Source organism: Penicillium longicatenatum (assembly GCF_028827895.1).
Source record: "Penicillium longicatenatum strain IBT 33135 chromosome Unknown contig_4_segment0_segment0, whole genome shotgun sequence".
Taxonomy (NCBI): Eukaryota; Fungi; Ascomycota; class Eurotiomycetes; order Eurotiales; family Aspergillaceae; genus Penicillium; species Penicillium longicatenatum.
In genome coordinates, this window is record NW_026643122.1 from 2,432,318 (window position 1) to 2,455,084 (window position 22,767).

Consider the following 22,767-nt stretch of genomic DNA (forward strand, 5'->3'; position numbering starts at 1 on the left):
TCAGAGAACACGTAAGGACTCCATTCTCTGACACTATTTAGTAGCTACTATTATAGATAGAAGCTTAGCTTTAGTTATTAATATAGTAATAGTACGCTACTTACGCGATTTCTAGTTAATAGCTCTACTATATAACGAGAAAATATACCCTTCTAAGCTCTTTTAATTAGGATTATCTATAAAGCTAGCGTCTAAGGTAGCCTAGAATAGCTAAGTAGCTAGCTTATACTTATTAAATTTAATAGTAAGGTGTTTCGTCCTATATAGATATTTAATAACGTGATCTACTATAGTAATATATAATATACATGCCTTAGTTAAGAATATAGATAGAGCTTATAATAAGAAGCATACGTCTAGTTATATAGATATAATATTAAAAAGAAGGCTTCTAAAACACTATTAATATCCATTTAGAGTGGTATATAATAGAGGTAGTTTAGTCTTAAATTCCGTTAGTCTTTTAGATAGTAATAGGGTCTTAGGTATAATATATCTAGTAAGGTTAAAATAGTAAGTAATTTTATTAATATATATATCCTATAAGATCTATAATTAACGAGTTATATATTCTTAGATAATTTATATCTCGATAAAATGAGATAATTCTCTATAATCTTTTATCTTAAAGTAGTTATAAAGGAATAACCTAATTTTCTACGCTAATTTAGCGTGTTTCTAATAATATATTATTAGTATATTATCTATAAAGACTATAATAATTATATTCTATCCTATATATAGATATAGGTCTTCTAAAATTAGGTTAAGACTATATACTCTTAATGCTTTATAGAGTTCTTATTACTATAGAAATAGGGTAATTTAGAGACTATATAGGGCTTAAAGAAGCTTTAAAACGTATCCTTTCTATCTAAATCCTAGTAGATAATAATAGAAAATATTATCTATTAGCTAATTATTTAAGAACGCGTTAATAGCGTCTAATTATATAGTTTTAAGGTCGAATACGGCTATAATAGCTAATAGAATATATAATATAGTAGTAGTAAGCGTGGTAGCGCGTATATCACGATCCTCTATGATCTACTAGTCTCTATATATATATAAGCGCGCTTTATACCTTATAATATACCTATTTTAGTCCGTTTTATAGGCGAATACCTACCTAATAGGTAGGATTTAGTGTGTTAGATATAATTTCTATAAAATAGGTCTATGCTTAATATAAGCCTAAGAAATAAGGTCTTTCTTAACTAGAATCTATGCTTTTATTTATTCTAGCTTCCTAAATTCTACCTCTATTACTTCTCTAAATTAGACTTAAAATTTATATATTTTAAGGTTATAATAACCTTCTAGAGGTAGTAGAATATCCTTAATATAAGCCTTCTTTAGCTAGCTTATTAGCGTAGTAGAGAACGCCTAGATAAATAGAAATAGGGTAAGATTTAACTTAAAACATTTAGCGTTATAATCCTTAAAATCCACGTTATATATACTATTAGAGGCACGTTTTAGGCGGTTATTCACCACGTCTTCTATAGACTCTAAGTTATCTAAATCATAGATAGGATTATCGTTAAATATTAGATATTCTAATATATTAAATCGTGAATTATTAACTAGGATCATAGGTCTTATTATTGATATAGCGGGTCTATCTACCTAGTTTATTTCGGCTAAAAAAAACGGTTCTAGGAGCTAGTTAATTTCAGCTAAAGAAGACGGCTCTAGGGACTAGTTAGGTAATCCCTTTATAGTCTCTAGTATATATAGGATATCGCCTAAGACCTTATCCTCCTTATCCCCCTTAGAATATATATCTTATATTTCTACTTATTCTAATATTATATTTTCTATACTTTCCACTCTCTACTTATTATCTAGTATATTAAGATCTATAATTAGAGAGTTAAATTCTGCCTTATTAAGGTAGTTAATAATAGACCCTAAATCGTTAAAAACCTTATATTTCTAGCGCTTAATCTAGTTAGTTAGCTTAAAAAAACTGGTCTTATTAAAAATATAGTCTCTTATATAAATAACCTTATTATAGGATAGGATCTAAATTCTCTAGATATTTAAAGCCATATATCTAACTAGATAGCTAATTTAGGCTCTTAGACTAACTTTCTATGATTATATAGTCGATAGAATGCGTATATATGCCTTATACCTATAGACTTTGAGATTAGAAAGAGATAGCTTTAGGTCTATATATCTAGGTAGATTAATCCTAGTCTCTATAAGCGCGTTATATAAAGCTTAGTAAGGCGTTACCTAATTTAGTTATCTTATAGGGGTCTGATTTAGTAAATAGACTACGGAATTCGCTGCTTTAGGCCATAGCGAGCTTAGAAGACCTACTTTAATTAGTATAGAGCGGTATAATTTAGTAATTCGTGCTCTAGCACGCTTAGAATATCCATTCTGCTCTAGCTAACTAGGTAGTATATAATGGTATTAAATTCTAAGTTATATATAGTTAATCTAGGTAAATTGTGATAAATTCGTGTCACTATCTATATAGAGTACCTTAACCTAAATTCTAAATTAACGCTTTAGAAAGGTAATCTTAGCTCTTAAGTTATCTATAATATCTATTTTACTTAATAAATTTATCGAAATATAATAACTAGTCACGGGATAATATATATGACTAATATATTATATCTAATTATAAGTGCGCTATATATAGGTAAGATCCTAGTGGATAGCCTTAAATAGGGACGTTTTGGTCGTTATAGGACGCCTTAATATCTAACGTTTTGCCTTACTAAGCTAATACGTCTTATAAATATATAGAAATATCAATGTCTTATCGATCTCGATGCTAGTTATTAAATCCTAGATATGCTATACCACTTCCTTACTTATATAACCTAGATACTTATAGACGAGCTCTATAGTTACCTTAGTTATATAGGGACTAGACGACGTCCCATAGGTAACTAGTTAAATTAGCAAGATATTTAATTATGTATATATGGTAGTTATATTAGGCTTATAGAGGCTATTAATATAGTAGTTTAATATAAGAAATACGTTCTAAAACACGTTCTCTTTATCCTATTTAACTAGTAATATACTAGTTTAATAATCTACCTTATATAACTAGTTACTAGTTTTACCTTTAAGGTAGCTAGTCTAGTCGTTAAGATATATACCTACTATACGTGCACGCGAGGTAGAAATGAGGTTAACGTGGAATAATAGGGAATATACGACGTTATAGAGGTTAAAGCGGCTATTTCCCTTAGTTAGCTAGAATAAGACTAATCTAATACCTAGAACCGGTGTTCTAGTATCTCTAACTTTAATATATATACTCTATTCTACGAAATTAGAGAATAGCGATCTATTGTTATATATATATATATTTAACCCTATATTAAAGGCCTAATCTAGATAATTCTATAGTGCTAAAATATAGTATGATATCTAAATTAGGGTCTCTTATGGTTAATTTAACCTAATCTAGTTAAATATAGTTAGTATACTAACCGCGTTAGTACCTATATTATCCTTTTTAAATTTCTCTAAGACTATCTTAAATAATAAGCTCTTACTAGCTACTCTCTTAAAGCGTGAATCCACGTCTTTATCCTATATATAATTCACTAGTCTCTTTAATAGATTAAGGTAGGTATAGTCCTAGAATTAGTGATTTCCGTTATTTAGTATATTCTAATAGGGATAGCGAGGTATCTATTTAGTCGATTTACCTAATTTAGACTATTCTACCTAGTCTAGAATATCCTAGAACGTGGTATATAACTAGTAGAATAAGGTCGTCTTAGATTTTTTAATATTAAGATTCTAGCTAAAACTTAGATAAAGTTCGTTAAAATCCACTTAAATATTTTTCTTAATCTTTAATATGACCTCGTTATAGGTTCGGTTATGCTATAATAGGGTAATATTATACACGGCGTCTATAAAGTCTAGAGGTATATAATCTATTATCTATATAATAGTAATTCCCTTTATAATACCTTTATGATATATTATCTATACCTAGATAACCTAATCCTTAATTTTCTAACCCTAAGATAGGCCCTAGATTATCTTCCTTTACTATTTTTTAACTATTCTCTAGTGTAAGACGTCTCGCTAATTATATAGGAGATATAATACTTATAGTATCTTAAATCTAGTTATTTTATTAATTAAAAACTCCTTTATTAACTTATTAATCGTAGATTATAGGGTAATTTCTACTTTACGAATTCTCTTTAACACGTCTTTAACCTCTAGGCGACGTTTAACTTATCTATTATATAATGTATTGTCTACGTTAATATCTATGATATCTAGTACCCTAGGTAAAGCTACTTAAGGTATATTCTATTCTAGATTAATATAATCCTATATAGTCTACTACTTTACGAGGCGCTTAATTTAGGTATACTAGAGCTACTAGGTGGTAGGACCCGTTAGGATTATATCTATAGATATAGACATAGTGGAAGTAAGGTTAAAATAAGAGATATGTGAGAGATAAGTGAGGCTTAAAGGATAGGGCGTGATTCTTGGGGACTTAGAGATTCGTATAGAGGATTCTGAGGATTCTAAACGTTCTGGAACGTTTAAGGATATGTAAATTATCGAATTCTAAGCTTGACGAGCTTAATTTTAGCGAATATGGAGATAAGGTAGAAGAATATGATAGATAATATTATAGGGTAGGCCTATAAGATCAGTCCGAGCTCCACCTAAGCTCCACTAGGTGGAATATTAGAATTCAACGTTGAATTCTCCATGGAATATAAAATAGAAAATATATGAAGAAGGAAGAATTCTCCATACGAAAATGGGGTATATATAGTAGGATATTACTGGAATCTTCTAGCAAACTTACAGAATTTTCACCCACAAATAACAAACTCAAATAACAAACACATAATTTATATGTTTATATAACATAAACACATAAACACACATAAACATATATAAACACACATAAACACACAAACAACAAACACATAAATATGTATAGATACGTATAGGTAACACATACGTCACACGTGTGGACAGAGAACATAAATTCTGACTTAGAATTACGTCAAAAATGGTGAAATATGAAAATATCACAATTCAGAGGTAATTCTATGAGGCTCTAGCTAACTAGCAGGCTCAACAGAATAGAATATGAGATATCTCTAGACCAGAGACTATCTCGGAATAACCCACACGTATAGCTACGTGTGGTCAAAATGACCTAAATCGTGTCTATCTAAGGTTGGCAGGGTAATTAGTTACTAATCTCAGGAAAAAACGACACGAATAGCGTCAAAATATATGAGGATATTGTTATGCTTAGAGAGGGCACACCGGGCTTATAACTGTCTAAGATTGGCAGGGCAACTAGTTACCAATCTCAGGGAATTAGATCAGATGAACAAGGCAATGTGGTCAAGCTGAGCTAATTCAGGGTCTTCTCAGGAAATTCTCAGGATAGAAAGTAGAGAAGAAATTGGCATAAGATTCAAACTATTCTGCCGAAATACGAGAACTAAATACCTGAGATTTAGAGAAGAAATCAAACAGAACAAATAAATCAAGTAAAATATCACATGATATGACATAAATGAAATAGCGGAGAATTCCGGTAAAAAAGTGCGAACTCAGAGAACACGTAAGGACTCCATTCTCTGACATAAGCTTCTACGCGCTAGAGCGGAGAAAAAAGAGTTAAAAAAAGCACGTTCTAAGCTCTAGGTATTAGCTCTAGAGGGCCTATCTATCGCTAAGCTTCGAGAAATAGCTTAAAATGATAGAAATAGTTAAATTGAAGCTTCATCTAACTAGCTAACCGGTCAACCAGAAGCATAAGAACGACGATCTAGGGCGCTATATAAATGCTCTAAATGCGGTATCCATAGTCATAAAAGAACGAAATATCCAAAATTGATTAAATAGCTTAGATATCTAATATTACGTTATTTTAGGTGAATTATGCTGGTTTGAATTAATTGAAGTTAATAAGGTGGCCGGGCCAACCGGGATAGCCGGCTTGGGGGTGAATTATGTTATCGTGATAGATATTACATAAGCGTTAGAAGCTAACTACTTATTTAGTAACTAATAAGGTAGTATTATAGTAGTATTTCTATTTTTACTTTATTTCTTATATAAGTACTACCTAAACATTAATAAGTTAATATTACCTATACTATATAGGGCTAACGTATTTCATAAGTAAGCTAGATATTATAGACCTATAGGGGGCCGCACCACCCGCGGGGCACTTATACCTAATCATCCTAGATGAACGGGATAACGTGTAGGTCACGTATAAGGCATAGTTTAGAGAACCATAGCCTCTTTATAATAGGATACATAATACGTGATAACTAAAGGTCACTACGATTTAGTACTAGCCTAGGAAAAGGACGATCGCACGATAAGCAAGATTATAGGATAAGGAGTGTCCTATAACACGCTATAGTTATCGCTAATAGGAAGGATCCTATAACGGATTCCGCCCTACGATTAAAGATGCCCTATAATAAGCCACGGTTTAAGAATAAAAGGGGATTCCTAGGATATAGAGTATCCTAGGATTAATAATACCTTATAATAGACTATAGTTCCTAATAACTATAAGTATCCTATAATATAGAGGATCCTAAGGAACTTAGGATCCTAGGAAAGTAAGGATCCTAGAAGGGGATTATATAATAACTTATTAGGCGATGAGTATAGCTTATTAAGTAATAAGCCTAGAATAGATTAAGTAATAAGTCCTAGACTTATCAGGCGATGCGATAGACTAGGTATATAGGGATAGTTATTATTATAGATATATTTAGTTCTTCGCGTTTAATTATATATTATTACTTAGAACCTATAGTTCTATCTTTATACTTATTTTATACTTAAGATAACCTACCCTACTAGGAGAGGTATACTTAGTCTCTTATTACTTAATATAGATCCTAAGTATAGCTTAACTAGGCGCACTTAGACCTAGATAAAACCCGCGGGATTCCCACTATGGGATAGACTGTGGCATAGGTAATTTCATAAAAACTAGTCCCACGGGAGTGGGGCGTGGTGGTCAAAAATGGTTTGTCCCGTCCTATAGGCGGCACTAGGGGGGTATGTCCCGCCCGCGATGGGATATGGGTATTCCCATAGGTATTATAAATAGTGTAAACTTACCCTTTTTAGACATACATTAATTATCCAATTTTTTCTGTATTTTTAGTAGTAATCTATATACGCACGTGACTATATAACTCCACTAGAACTACTAAATTCTACTAGAACTACCCTTTTTTTAAGGTTTTAAGTTCGATTCTAGCTCTATATTATATACTAAAATAGCTTAAATTACCAATCTTTTAGTATTCTTAGTTAGTAGATTATATAGGGACTTTATATAGATATGGGTAATTTTATGACTCCCATGGGAAACCCGTGGGTATACCTAGGACGGGAAATCGGTCAAAAAAAATCCCATGGGAGTGGGGCGTAGTGGTCAAAACCATATTATCCCGGCCCGTATGACTAAGGACCCGCGGGCACGGGACAAGAATTTAGGACCTCCCGCGGGTTTTGTCCAGGTCTAGGCGCACTACCTAGTGTAGATTAATAAGAGTCTATTCTATAGACCTAAGCCTATATAAGGCCTTCTAGTAATAGTATAGTTATAATTAAGACTTAAGGATAAGCCTTAATATATATATAATAGACTATATAAGCGAAACTTACTATAACTAGTTAGTATTATATAATATATTAAACGCCCTATCTTTATAAAAAGTATAATATATAAAGTAGTAACCTAATATAGTACTAGTTAATACTAATACTACTATATTAGCGATACTAGTAGATTTAGAGGCGCTACTAATAAATAAATAGCTTATAGTAATAATAAGCTAACTTTAGGAATAAATTAGAACTATAGCTAACTAGGTATTACCTATTAAACTACTAAAGCTAGAGTTCTTCCATAGAGAATAAACTAAACTATAGGCTTTTATTATATAGATAGAGATATAGCTAAGGATTATTTAATATACTAGTAAAATTAATAAAGTAGTTTATATATCTACCTACCTATAGGGGGCCGTGTTTAATTAGTTTAAACCTATTATAAGGGAGTTCTATAAGAAACTAAAGGATAAGTAGAATAATAATATAAAGGAAATTTTCGCCTCCTATAAGAATTTTAAGAAAAGACTTAAATAAATATTTAGTAATATTATGTCAGAGAATGGAGTCCTTACGTGTTCTCTGAGTTCGCACTTTTTTACCGGAATTCTCCGCTATTTCATTTATGTCATATCATGTGATATTTTACTTGATTTGTTTGTTCTGTTTGATTTCTTCTCTAAATCTCAGGTATTTAGTTCTCGTATTTCGGCAGAATAGTTTGAATCTCATGCCAATTTCTTCTCCACTTTCTATCCTGAGAATTTCCTGAGAAGACCCTGAATTAGCTCAGCTTGACCACATTGCCTTGTTCATCTGATCTAATTCCCTGAGATTGGTAACCAGTTGCCCTGCCAATCTCAGACAGCTTAATATCTCGAGTTAGAAGAGCGTGATTATATATATAGATTTAACATGATTTAAGCACCCGATCTATATAAGAAAGTAGCGGGCTTAGTGGGCTCTTAGAGCGTGCTTTTAAGAGCTTTTTAATCGAAATTTTATGCTTCTAGAGCTACTTATAATTTAAAGGTATCTAATATATGCTACTTTAGCTACTTTAGCTACCTCGAGATAGTGGTGGTATAGGCGTCTAGAGCTAAATATTAAGCTTTAAAATAACCCGATTTAGATTATATAGAACTAAACTAGTTACTAAGAAGCTATTTTTGATCGTTTCTACTTTATAAGCTTTAATTTAAGTGTCTAGAAAGGCGTCTAAAAAGTCTAACTTATTAATATAGTTCTAACCTAACTATATCACGTTCTCGACGCACTTTCTATACGCACGCTTTAAGACGGTAAAATAACCTATATCTAGAGGTTATAAAAGATATAATAAGTGCGGTAGTATATAGATCGGAATAATATGATTTTTAGAGTAAATTTCGTTGAATTTTAGAGTTAGATAGCTTCTATAACTATCTAGAACTAAGAGTCGATATATCCCCTTTAACCTTAAGGAAGTTAATAAGATAAAGACCTTTTTAAGCTAGTAAAGTCCGATCTCGTCTAAGATCTATCTATTTAGACTAACCTAGAATTACTAGTCGCCTAGAAGCTTTAACTCTTAAGCCTAGCCTTTTATAAATAATTTTGCCTTAAAGATAACTATTAGAGGAAGGCTATATCTAGACGCGCCTATATACTTAATCGCGGTAACCTGTCACGGTGTGTATGCGTACAACCGTTCTGCCTGAGTTCTGCCTATAGATTAAGGTATATATATGCGAGAGCAGTGTAAAGCTTTGGCTTTATATACTAGTCTTTTGCTGATAGCGCAGCGGTTTAGCTTCTGAATGCTCCCAGAGGTCACGCCGTGACATAACCTATTCACGATTTCTAGGCTATAAAAGAGAGCGACGACTATAATATTCTACTCTTATAACAACTTTTATAGTCGCTATTAAGCCTATCGCGAACCCCGTCTCATCAAAGTTATAGATATCATCTTTATAGATCCTATACTTTAAAGTTATCTTTTAAACTAGGTTAAACCATTCTATAATGATTTTTAGGTCCTCGTACTTTACCCGCTTATAATTATAGCGTCTTAAGAACCTTATATCGAGTTCTAGGTATCGTTTAATATATTTCGTAACCTAATTTTTGCCGACGGTTTAAATTGGGGTCGTTCCGCGTGTCGCGAGTAAGAGATTAGCTATTTCTTAGACTATAGAAGGACGTGGTGCTGCTCTATATATATCTATAGAGATTACCTATTCTTTAAGCGAATTCTCTTCGATTTTAGTTAATTTAAAGGTAGTTACGCGTAACTCGACGCGATTTTGACGTCCGTTAAGCTAGTCTTGGAGCGTTATTCTAGGGATATTGTATATGCGTGCTGCTTCACGGGTTGACAATTTTGCCTGCTTTTCTATTACCTAGATAGCAAGCAAGATACGACCTTCTTGAAGCGTCAATTTTTGACGATTTTAAGAGCGAATTAGTGGTATGGTGGTTAGTTGAAGGAATATAGTCTAATTAATTAACGCGTTTTGGTTGGGGTGGCCGGGCCGACCGGGATGGCCGGCTCGGGGGTGAATTACGTTAACGTAACTAGTAAGCGAGCTACGCATGTAAGCTAGCTACGTAGCTGGAATACCATAGTAAATGCGATAAATTATAACTTCATATCTTATTACCCACGAGCCTTTTTTATTTGATTATGTATAGGCTGTCTTTAATAAGACTACTCTATATAATGTATTGATTTCAATGAAAATCAAAAGCTCCATTATTCGGATTTCAAAAATTACGTTAATTACAATCCTTAATCTATAAATCTTTGGTATTTACGACCTAGATATGGTATGATAATTCTTAAATACCCTTAATTAGCTTACCATGGCATGAAAATCATTGTATCTCAAGGAAAAGTTATTTCATATATTCGTTGTCGAGATACTGAGTTGTAATTTTTCGCATTTACTATGGTATTCCAGCTACGCAGCTGGCTTACATGCGCAGCTCGCTTACCGGTTACGTTACTAGTAGCAATCAGGTAGCTAGAGCCGTCTAATTCAGAATAAAATATCGTGAGAAATATCAAAAACCATCGTGGTTCTCTAGAAAGTGATTACTTAATAACTCATTTCCGGGTGAAGTTAACGTATTTCACTACCGAGCGGGCCACACGGTCAGCCGGGCCACCCCAAAACACATAGTGAATGCGATAAATTACAACTTGATATTTCAACAATCAAAGCTTCTCTTATATTCTCCTTATCAAAAAATAATCTTTGGACTACTCCTTGTATATTCCTGGGATTTAATTAATTTCTTTAGCTATTTAAGTCAAAGATATATAGTTAGAGCTTGAATTGGTAATCTATGCCGTATTTTTTTGGTATTATCGTAGAGCCCTACATTAAATTGCACCAAAATCCAATTGTAAACTGAAATTATCTTGAAGAAACATCATTGAAAATTTGATATAATTTTTATGCGTTGTTGTTGTGATCCTAAGTTATAATTTATCGAACTTACTATATATTTTGGGGTGGCCCAGCTGACCGTGTGGCTCGCTCGGTGGTGAAATACGTTACCTACTTACATAAGCTGGCTTAGTCATGCACCGATAGGAGATCCGTCGTTATCTATCGAAATTCTTCACTTTCAAGATTTTATTTGAATCTTCCCTTCTTGCGACCGCCCTACCTTTCCCACTACACCTAAGAATTCATCATGGGCGTTCAAAAGAAAGTACGCAAGTTCGCAGTAACTAAGAGAGCAATCTCTCAACGCGATAACCGCCTGTTTGTTCCCTCTCTCAAGGTTGCGGCAACCTTGATTTTACTTGCTGCTAATAACGCCCTCTAGCAAAGGAAATGACAAGGACGACAAGAAAGGAAAAACCGGCAAAGATGATGTAGTTCGGGAAGCGTAGGTTCCTCGCATACTTTTTGAGACTCACACCAGCGCCCACTGACAATGATGTGTCTAGACCCCAGGCTCCTTCATCACTTTTTTTCCAATATAATACGGCCCTCGCACCGCCGTATTCCGTTCTTGTCGATACCAACTTTATTTCCCATACCATTCAGCATAAGCTTGATGTCATCCCAACCATGATGGACTGCCTGTATGCGAAGTGTATTCCTGTCATCACTGATTGTGTGCTGGCTGAGCTGGAGAAGCTGGGCCAGAAGTATCGTCTGGCTCTCCGTGTCGCCAAGGACCCTCGATTTGAGAGAATCAAATGCGACCACCCAGGCACCTATGCTGATGATTGTCTGGTCGATCGGGTTATTAAACACCGCGTTTATATTGTGGCGACCAACGACCGTGATCTCAAGAGGCGAATTCGGTAAGTCGCATTGGCCTCTGTTTTGCCTCGAAATCAAAATACAGTATGTCAGGGACCCCCATTTTTGACATAGAGTATAGGAAAATACCCGGTGCACCCATAATGAGCGTTGCTCGCGGAAAATATATCATTGAACGACTGCCAGATGCTCCCGAGAAGTGAGGACATTATCCTTATGTCCAATATTTCTACACGCCCTAGACCGCCCTCACCCCCACTCCCCTGTCTTTTGTGAGGGGTTGCCAAGCGGACCTGCTCACCACATTCGACCTAAAGGTCTGCCTTGAGGTTTCATCATTGACTTGGTATTATCAACGCCGTCCGGCAGACACACCGGCCTCTCCACCCGACTCGTCGTCAAGTGTCTTGAATCTTCCTATAACCTGAGTTCAGGTGGACTTGGCCAATTACGACGTGATGGTTCTTGTGAAGTCGCACGGCAAATGTTATCAATGATACCCCAGTCGGTTCTACGTGCGCTGTAGACTGGGGATTTAGATCCACCAGGGTATTGGTTTTGACTGTACATAGCTTATTCCTCCTCAACCTTGTGGTGGTATCGCGGGAGCCTTGAATAGGCCTGACTTTGGCTATATTTAGAGACCCCAAATCGGCATGATTGTACCTTCGCACTGCGCAAAGTCGGTGCCCCTGGCCTATAGTCGTAAAGATTCCTTCCTTCTTCCCAACAAATCAATCCCAGTGGTAAAGTAGGGGGGTTGGCGTCTTCTTATTAACGGGTCCAAGCCCTCATCAACTGTACGTGTGGAATGGCCGAACCAAATAATTTGATCCACGACATCAGGAAAGCCTCTAATTCCAGCATGTCGGTGTCGCGGGTAGTAAACTCGGAAAGAAAATTATCAAACCATAAAAATTTCAATCAATCAATATGTAAACTGCTTATACTATGTATACATGGGATGTCTTATCGTGCAGATCGGAGAAATCCAACAACTCCACGGCAGTATCCAACCAGTTCAGCAAGACGCCTGCCTTCCTGTTCCTGTTCATGGGCCCAAGAGGTGAGGGCTTCTTGCAATAGATGGTATTCGGGTTCATCATGATGGGAACAAAGTTCCACCGTGTCAGCATGAATTTTCAGGAACACCGCCATCCATGCGTTGACCAGCTCAAAATCTCTTCTTAGTTTGAGACGGATTGTGAGGGCCTTGATAAAACTGGACAGCTCAGAGAATCCATTGCGCGCCCGAGGATCAAGAGAACGAATCTCCAAGTCAGCTCGTGCTGGGGAAAGGGATTTGAGATGCTCAATCAAGGAATCGAAATTCCCAGTTCCGTGACCGGACTGGAGCAATTGAGTGATGGTGGATGCAGAACTGACCCCGCCAGTTGGCATTTTGGACACACGCGATCGCTCTACCTCTACGTTGTGTGAGAGAGACCCAGCCTCGGCGGCCTCAGCAGCGGCTTGATGCGGCGGTTGAGAGTGCGTATCACTGAGCATGGAGGGAAGAAAGAATGGTGCCTTCTCAGGAGCCTTGGGTGCTTCCTTGGGCCGATTGCGTTCCTAAATCGTTGTTAGTGAGAACATCGCACACATATTGGAAGAGAGGGCGTACCTTGATAGAGTCAAGATGGACCAATGCCTGCCATTTGCTTTTAGGAACCAGACTGAGAGTGACCATATCCTGCTGCAGCTGTTCAGTTGTCAGTACGGGTCCTTCTGCCTCGTCTGCCCCAGGGGCCTCCATGAAGGCCGCTTCAACCAGACCCGCGCCGCTCTCGCCCGATGTGGTGGGGACACCGACATCTTCGATGAGATCCTCATCCATATTCTTGGTGGACACGGGCATGAACAGGCTACGATTGCTCCAGAGACTGATACCAATGCTTCCGGCATGTGCGGTAGCGAGGAATTCCCCTGTGGATGACATGGTCAATGAGACGCAAGTGCTGGAAACGCGGAAGATGTCGATGAGATGTCCGGTGGGCAAGTCCCAGACTCGTATTACGGAGTCCATGGACGCCGCAATGATCCACCTGCCATCATTGGAGAAGATGAAATCGTTAACTTGACCCACACAGCCCCAGAATTCACGCACTAGCTTTCTAGTCTCAAGATCAACCACACGAATAGAGAGGTCATCACAACTGAATGCGACCAGCTCGCTCGTCTTACTGTAGCGAATGCCAGTTACTGCTGCCATTGGATTCCAATCCAATTCATCTAGCAAAGAGCCTGAAAGCAGATCCCAAAACTTTGAAGTGAAAGAAAATTGATCAGTACGGACGGCGTGAAAGGCTGTTCAAGAGGATAGAGGGACTTACCTTGACTTTCCCATCCAGGCCGCAACTAATTACGGTCCGGTTAAGATTATCAATCATCAATCCAGTCACCGCCTTCGTGTGTCTGGCATCTATAGGGCGCGAGGAAGCAAAGGCCGAATCACTCCCTCCCTGCATTTTCATGGCACGAGACTTGGATCCCCGAGATGGAAAGCTCTGCCGATGTTGGCCGGATTGTAGATTAAACATATCGATGGACCCCCCGGCGGATCCAATGACTGCAAAAGTTCCACATTGAGAAACAGCCACGCTCTATGATATCTTGATCAGTCACAATTAAACTGGGAAACACAGCGGATGCCAAACGTACCTTGACTTCGGTGCCGTCGTTTGTTCCAAACGCCCAGCGGCCGGCTTTCTTCTTTCCCCAGAACCAAGTTCGCGCATACTTGTCTCCTCGGTGACCGGTCACGACGCTTTCCCATCCAGTGGAGTTGGTAGATTCGGTATTGGTGAACTTGGGGTTCGACCATATGGGGCCCGACGTAGTGATGCCCATGCCCCCATCTCGATTTAGAGAACATGCAATACAGGTCACCTCGGATGCCTTGAGAGGGTCAACCACCGAGTTAGATGGATCAGTGGGACCCATTTTCTTCGACTTGCTCTCTACATTGCCTTGCGAAATCTCGGCGTGTTGGCTATCTTTCCGTAGACTTAACCCCCAGAGGCTACAATCTTTGCTTGCACTGAGAAGCCATTTCCCACCAGAGTCAGATCCATCGGAGGCAGCGGGCAAGAATTCAAGTGCGCTGACGGCGGCGGAGTGGCCCCCTCGTACATGGAGTGGCCGGGGTGTCGGAGAGAACGGAGTCTCGTCAAATATCCATGTTTTCAAGGCATTGTCATCCCCTGAGGACACAAGCACTGGCTGTCCATCCAAGAACTCGATACGATTCACACCCGTGCCATTGTCTCGGTTTGCTACTCGATGGGCTCCACGGAGGATACCAGCCACTCGGCCCCCATCATTCAAATCCCACATGGTGATATCACCACTCCCACTGGCGGCAGTAGCCATGACGCCGGCCTTCCGGCCATCGTGACCTGCGCCAAGACCATCACTTCGGAATGTGATTGATGTCACAGGCAGAGCGCGTGCCGAGGGAGTTCGGAGTGACAATACGAGTTGCCCCGAGTCGACATTTTGGATCGACAAGGCACCGCTCTTGTGGGCAATGGCTAGGAGAGACAGAGCGGGGGTTGGGTGGATCGCCGTTACCGGTCCTGAGTTGGACGACGGTGGGGGCAACGTATGCAGTAGCTTTCCGCTTCGAATATTCCAAATATCCACGGCACCATCCATGCGTCCCACGAAGATCTTGTTCAGGTACGTCGGCATGTTGCACAATAGTCCTGCGTAGATGGCTCCCCCCGCAGAACCCGAGTTCGCCTGGGGTCGTAGACTGGCGTAGTGCTCGTAGCTCCCTGTCTTCCACACTTCAAGACCGCCAGTCCAGCAGCCAACAACCCACGACCCAAATACCACCAAGCGTTCAATGGGCCCATCCAAGTCCGGGCTTTCCAGGGATGCGACTCGTTTACCACGCTTGAACACCCAGACCCCTCCAGGAGAACGGCGGCGAAGGTAACCCCAAGCAGCAAACACCTTATCTTGCCAGGCACATGTCGCTGTAATGAACTCCGGAGTTTGCGGCCGACTCAAGAAGATCAAGTTCAAACCTCGTCGCAAGTCATAGGTCTGTAGCGTATGGCCTACCGATGTCGTGATCTGGTAGGTAGACTTTCCCAGACGTACACTAGTGAATGGCACTGAAGTTGGAGAAATAAGTCCCAATGTCTTGATTCGAAGCCCATTAGCAAGAGAACCTTAGAAGACAAGAAGAATATTGAGAGAAGATCAACTCAAGTTAAACTCAGTTTCAAACGTACCCGGAATGGAGCGAAAATTTTGGATCCTCCACGCTGGTTAGCTACCCTCTTTTCTTCACTCAGCGTCCTCTTCTGCCTCTTGGCCAGAGGCAAGTCAAAAGTATCATTGGCCAAGGCCGGCATGATGAAAAAGATGTGTGAAAGGCAATGATATCGAGCGGGTGAAAAAGGAAGGGTTGATCAGGAAGAAAAATGAAGATAAATGAACAATTATCACTACCAGAGAAGGCAGAATCGGTAATCAACGAAAGTACAACATCTTTGTCGATGTCTTCTATCGAAGATGCGTCGAGAATTTTTTTTTTTCCTTCTCCGCCTTGAAGCTCGTACACCGCCTTGGGGATCTGCATCCACATCTCCGTATCAGAGGATGCACCAGTCAAAGTATCACCATAGGTATCTACAATAAAGATTCTAGGCTTAGGTGTAAGGACTCTCTATTGAAGAAAGTTTACATTTCTCAAGAACCCCAAAGCTCATTTTAATACATATGGACGACTTGCTAGTTCCTAGATCTAAAGAAGAATCAAGACCTGAAGGATCACGGATAAACTGAGCTTAAAAGAATGAAAAAGATATAAAAAAAAGCAAAGAAAACATCCCAAGATCCATGAGATACGAGAGAATCTCTCCTCATCTTCATGCATTTTTGTCACTAGATAAGGTTATGATGTTCTGTGCTTTCGGGTAGTATGTTCGCTTTCGTCCATGAGTTAACTTTTTTTTTCTTTCTCGTTCCACTCCGTACGCTTCCAAAGGGATCTTCCAGCTTTCCCTCTTTTGACGTATACGTGAAGTAATGTGTTCAATTCAGTCGCCCGTACAATTCCAAGGTTAATTGCTGGTTTTCAATCTCCGGCGAGAACCCGCACTTCCCCCCACTGCCCCTCTAATCACCGACCCGAGACCTCTTCTTTCCTCTTCGCACCTACCTCCCCCTCGAACCTGGTAAACCACTCGGTGTGATGGAATCAGACAATGGTCAGGGTGGCAGCTCACCTGCCGACGCGGGCTCATCGAAAGGGGTCTTTGACCAGATTCTGGGCTCAGGCTCACCACTGCTCTCCCTGGACCCGGAGCTGAAGGAGATCCCGCCAACGGAGCCCTTGACGTCAACACGGCCCCATGGCCAGCATTCACCCATGAAGCCTAGTCGAGTGGACACGGTCCCAGATACTCGCTCGGCCCCGCGTTTTGGCCATTCCAACCGTTCTTCCAGTCGCACCCCCCGACGATTCAGTGGCAGTACGGCGGCAAGTTCTATCAGTGAACTGGAGCCTAGTGGGTCTAAACTGTGGAGGATTGGCGTCTGTGCCCTAGATGTGAAAGCCCGCAGCAAGCCAAGCCAGAACATTCTCACTCGACTCCAAGCCAAGGGCGAATTTGAGGTGATTGTCTTCGGAGATAAGGTGATCCTAGATGAAGATGTGGAGAACTGGCCGGTGTGTGATTTCCTGATCGCCTTCTTCTCGGATGGGTTTCCCTTAGACAAATCCATCGCCTATGCCAAACTCCGGAAGCCAATCTGCGTCAATGACCTGCCGATGCAAAAGGTGTTGTGGGACCGACGATTATGTTTGAAGATTTTGGATCAAATGGGAGTCCCCACACCCAAGAGAGTCGAGGTGAATCGCGATGGCGGGCCGGTTTTGGAGTCGCCAGATCTCGCTCAACACATATACCGACTGACGGGGGTCAAGCTGGAGGGCCCTGAAGACGGCACGGGAGGCGGTGCCCCGAGAACCCAGCAGGTATCCATGTCGGAGGACGGCGAGTCGCTCATTGTGGATGGCAAAGTTTTCCGCAAGCCCTTTGTGGAGAAACCCGTTAATGGGGAAGACCACAATATCCACATCTATTTCCCCAACGATCAACAGTATGGCGGTGGCGGACGCAAGCTTTTCCGAAAAGTCGGGAACAAGAGCTCGGAATACGACGCTAACCTCTCCGTGCCTCGTTCGGTCACGGAGACCGGGACGAGCTATCTGTATGAGCAGTTTCTTCGGGTGGACAATGCAGAAGACGTGAAAGCGTACACAGTGGGCCCTGACTTTTGTCATGCTGAGACACGCAAGTCACCAGTTGTCGACGGGCTCGTCCGTCGAAACACGCACGGTAAGGAGCTACGATACATCACCCAGCTGAGCAAAGAAGAAGCCGCTATTGCCTCGAAGATTTCGAACGGATTCGGTCAGCGAATCTGCGGTTTTGATATGCTTCGTGTGGGGGACAAGAGCTATGTGATCGACGTGAATGGCTGGAGTTTTGTCAAAGACAACAATGATTACTATGATAAATGCGCCCAGATTCTGCGCGATACTTTCTGGAACGAGATGCGCAAGGTTGAAGGCTCAATGGAGCTCTCAGAACCCCCTTCACCGGACCTGGGCCAATCCAGAAGAAGTACCGCGGGCTCTCATCGACAAGCGTTGAAAACGCTATTAAAGTCTCCAAGCACTTCTCGCCTCTATGGTAATCAACATACTCACCGAGCCCATGACGCTCCTCCCTCGGATGTGTCAACCGGGGCTCCTTCTTTGGCATCCTCATCTGGGCTAGAGAGCGCCGACCCTACAATGAATCTAAGCAGTCTGAACTCGCGAGATTGTCATCCAGATTCCCGCGGCTACAGCCCTTCTAACACAAAGTCACCGGCTGTTTCCCTTCATCAAGCCAGCGAAGGAGCCCTACCGCCTCTTCCGGCCTCGAAACATTCCTGGAAACTCAAGGGAATGGTAGCAGTCATTCGGCACGCAGATCGGACACCTAAGCAAAAGTTCAAATTTACCTTTCACAGTCAGCCTTTTGTGGATCTTCTAAAGGGGCATCAAGAGGAGGTGGTGATTAAAGGAGCAGCGGCCCTCTCCAGTGTTTCTGATGCCGTGAACCTAGCTCTGGAACAGGGTCTCGAGGATTTGGACAAATTGAACCTTCTTCGTATATCCTTGGAGAAGAAAGGCGGCTGGCCTGGAACCAAGGTACAGATCAAGCCTATGTTCCGGAAGCGCAGACCTGAGGAAATGCGGGAGCAAGTCCCAGCTTCAGCCGCCCCATCGCCATCATGCAAAACAGCTCCCGAGGAACCTGTTTCGCCCATACAAAGCGAAGCTGGGCAAGACAGCGAAGCCTTGCGCGGGTCACAGACGCGGAGCGACTCCATCTCTGGCCCTACATTCTCTCGCTTTTCTGCCGTGGAGAATGACTTGATCTTGGATAAACTCCAGCTGATCATCAAATGGGGAGGGGAACCTACACATGCAGCACGCTATCAATCGCAGGACCTGGGCTTGAACATGCGTGACGATCTTAAACTGATGAATAAGGAGGCTCTCAATAATGTCCGTCTTTTCACCAGCTCCGAGCGTCGAGTAAGCACAAGTGGTAAGTGGGATCTTCTCAAATGCAGACTCGCCGTCATGCCTTCCCTTTTTTTTTTTTTTTTTTTTTTTTTTTTTTATAAAAAAATCCCTACTGACAAGACGAATCAGCTCAAATCTGGGCTTGCTCTTTTCTGGACCAAAAAGAAATCCCAGTAGACCTTATTCAAGTTCGAAAGGATCTACTTGATGACTCCAATGCCGCTAAAGATGTTATGGATAAAGTCAAAAAGAAGCTGAAGCTGCTCCTGAGAGAGGGATCTGCCCCTTCACAATTTGCATGGCCCAAAGATACCAACATTCCAGAACCATCTGTCGTTCTTTCTACGGTGGTGGAGCTGATGAAGTTCCATCGTAGTGTCATGCGCCATAACTTTGACAAATTGGAGCCTTCATTGCAGAACGCCGAGGATCCCGACCAGCTGAATTCGCAACCTGACCAACCACATATCTCCAATGTCCAGGGGCGATGGTGTGCGGGAGAAGACCCACGCCTCTTCAAAGAGCGATGGGAAAAGCTCTTTGCCGAGTTCTGTGATACCGAAAAGGTGGATCCCAGCAAGTTGTCTGAACTGTACGATAGTATGAAGTTCGATGCTTTGCACAATAGACAGTTTCTGGAATGGGTCTTTATGCCACCAGACAGCGACCGCGATGATGATGACAAGTGCAGCGTCAAAGGCAAGAGTCCGGTCAAGGCCGAGTCAATCGTGGAAAGTCGGAATGGCGCAGAATCCGGGAATGAGAAGACCGAGGAGCGTGCAGAGAACCCGACACTCGCCCAGCGGTTCGGCTTGAAAAAGCGACTCCAAGCCCTCGAATCTCTACCGCATCTTCGGGCACTGGACGATTCATACGACCATTATTTCAAGCTCTACCCCGGCTCGAACTCCAATAAATGCAAGATGGACGAGCGTCTTTCCAAGCTCCGAGAGCTATATAAGCTTGCCAAAGTCCTTTTCGACTATGTCACGCCCCAAGAATATGGCATCACGGACAGCGAGAAACTTGAAATCGGTCTTCTTACATCTCTCCCGCTTCTTCAAGAAATTGTCCGAGACTTGGAAGAAGTGCAGGCATCTTCGGATGCGAAGTCCTTCTTTTACTTCACCAAGGAGTCCCATATCTACACGCTTTTGAACTGCATCCTCGAAGGTGGCATTCAGACCAAGATCGCCCGCAGCACCATTCCCGAGCTTGACTATCTCTCCCAGATCTGTTTCGAGCTCTACGAAGCCCGGGATAGCGAGTCGGACGTCAACTCCTACTCCATCCGCATCTCTATCAGCCCCGGATGCCACGCTTTCGATCCACTTGACGTGCAACTTGACTCCCGGCACGCGATCGGGTGCGCCCCACGCCGTAGCTTGACGGCACATCAGGATTGGAAAGAGGTGATCGAGACCCTCAAAGCAAAATTTGATACGTAAGTGGACCTTGGTTATTCTCTCTCTCTCTCTACATGTTATACTGACCGTTTTGTACAGAGTCAAACTCCCCAAGTCCTTTATTGCGGTGAACTTGAGTGATAAACATGTGCCATCGCCGCCCGAAGAACAGGATACTTTTTACTAGTGTTGATGAATGTGGATTCTATTGTTTCGATAGATTGTACTTATAGTTCCTTGTACAATGTTATTTGTTACGGCCTGTGAAACCTGTCTGCAGGGTCCACAAACAACCCCGCCGAGCTTATCGATAATGCTTATCAACTGAACATCTTGACATCCTTTACTCCGTACAAGATCCCGTCTCGCTCTGGAGGATTTCCTTCAATCAAAATGGCCGCTTCGTTTGACTGGAACACCGCGATAGACACAGTAGAGGTGACGGGAGACATCTTGCACTGTACCTCTAACACCGGTGCCCAAGGGCATATTAATGTCACCAATATCATCGGAGTTGTGCCCTCCACCTCTTTGTCCGGATACCAGGTGCTCTTCCTGGTGACTGGTGAAAATGTCGAGGAGCTTGGATACTTGGAAAACACAGCCATCCCGTCCCTGCCCTCTGCACTATCACCCTATTTAGTGAAGCTTCCAGATCATCTACGACTCTCCGAGCCAGTGCAAGTCATCATATCCACCCTGTCAGGGACGGGATCGGCCCAAACAGTTTTCCGCGATATCTTAGAGCCCTTTCTCTCCCATCTAGGTGTCAGTTATCAGGCCCACGAAACGCAGTCCTCTCAGACAATCAGCAAGCTGTCTCTATCTCGGTTCTTAGAGCGCGCCTGCGCAGGAATCCCTCAGACCATTATTCTCCTTTCAGGTGATGGGGGTCTTGTTGATATTCTCGATGTTTTCTATCAATCCAACCGACCCATTCAAGTGCCCCCGCGTATCGCTCTCATCCCCTGTGGGACTGGCAATGCCATGGCGAGCTCCATCGGACTACGATCTGGTCCAGCCTCAAGCCTCGCGGCATTGCTCAGAGGTGAACCATCACCCGTGCCGATCTTTGCGGCGACATTATCTCCTGGGAGTCAACTCGTTGTTGATGAGGGGCGCCAGAGGCAACCTTTAAGTCCCGAGTCCGATGTCTCCCACCAAACCGTCTATGGTGCTGTCGTGGCAAGCTGGGGACTACATGCAGCCCTGGTTGCCGACAGCGATACCGTGGAATATCGCAAGTTTGGATCGGAGAGGTTTAAGATGGCAGCCAAAGAGCTTTTGTATCCTTCGGACGGCGCCGAACCACATCGATTCCGAGGCAAGATTACCTATCTGACGGTAGATGGCCAGAAAGAGACGATTGAGAGTGATGAGCATATGTATGTTCTAGCTAGTCTCGTTCCTCGACTAGAGAAAGACTTCCTCATCTCACCGGAATCGGAGCCGTTGGGCGAACAAATGCGGTTCTTACGATTTGGCCCTCTACCAGCGGAAGAAGCAATGCGCCTCATGACCCTGGCTTACCAAGGGGGGCAGCATGTGCAGGAGGCACCAGTCACTTATGCCGCCGTTGAACAAGTACGAATCGAGTTCCAGGAAGACTTGGAACGATGGAGACGAGTGTGCATTGACGGTAAAATTGTCGTGGTAGAGAAAGGCGGGTGGTTAGAATTGCGGATGGAGCCCAGACGACTCCTGCAGATCATTAAACCGTGAGCCTATGTTGAGCCCTTGAACCGCATAGAATGATTGTAGAATGATTATAGGAGGTAAAATGAAATTATATTTTGACGTAGAATGGCTGCCCTTTCTCCCCACAATCTTGTTGCATCGAAAGTTTCAACATATTGTATAG

The 22,767-nt window shown here is 41.6% G+C and overlaps 4 protein-coding genes across 4 annotated transcripts; 3 read left to right on the forward strand and 1 right to left on the reverse strand.

Moving 5' to 3' along the window:
* Nucleotides 1-11,316: 11,316 nt before the first annotated feature.
* N7484_007729 (rRNA-processing FCF1 family protein) lies at nucleotides 11,317-12,100 on the forward strand (the record flags this gene model as incomplete). The annotated part of the gene is made up of 4 exons (XM_057118116.1): nucleotides 11,317-11,387; nucleotides 11,452-11,514; nucleotides 11,576-11,938; nucleotides 12,019-12,100. 4 exons carry the CDS (start codon nucleotides 11,317-11,319, stop codon nucleotides 12,098-12,100), a joined length of 579 nt encoding a protein of 192 aa, XP_056971151.1.
* A 766-nt stretch (nucleotides 12,101-12,866) lies between these two features.
* N7484_007730 (rRNA-processing protein UTP21) lies at nucleotides 12,867-16,264 on the reverse strand (the record flags this gene model as incomplete). The annotated part of the gene is made up of 5 exons (XM_057118117.1): nucleotides 12,867-13,469; nucleotides 13,522-14,160; nucleotides 14,231-14,500; nucleotides 14,559-16,049; nucleotides 16,142-16,264. 5 exons carry the CDS (start codon nucleotides 16,262-16,264, stop codon nucleotides 12,867-12,869), a joined length of 3,126 nt encoding a protein of 1,041 aa, XP_056971152.1.
* Nucleotides 16,265-17,106: 842 nt separating this feature from the next.
* Nucleotides 17,107-21,093, forward strand: N7484_007731 (inositol polyphosphate kinase VIP1; the record flags this gene model as incomplete). Its single annotated transcript, XM_057118118.1, has 3 exons — nucleotides 17,107-19,522; nucleotides 19,630-20,944; nucleotides 21,006-21,093. The coding sequence occupies 3 exons, from the start codon at nucleotides 17,107-17,109 to the stop codon at nucleotides 21,091-21,093; spliced, it is 3,819 nt and encodes a 1,272-aa protein (XP_056971153.1).
* Nucleotides 21,094-21,299: 206 nt separating this feature from the next.
* Nucleotides 21,300-22,628, forward strand: N7484_007732 (diacylglycerol/lipid kinase family protein; the record flags this gene model as incomplete). Its single annotated transcript, XM_057118119.1, has 1 exon — nucleotides 21,300-22,628. The coding sequence occupies one exon, from the start codon at nucleotides 21,300-21,302 to the stop codon at nucleotides 22,626-22,628; it is 1,329 nt and encodes a 442-aa protein (XP_056971154.1).
* Nucleotides 22,629-22,767: the final 139 nt, after the last annotated feature.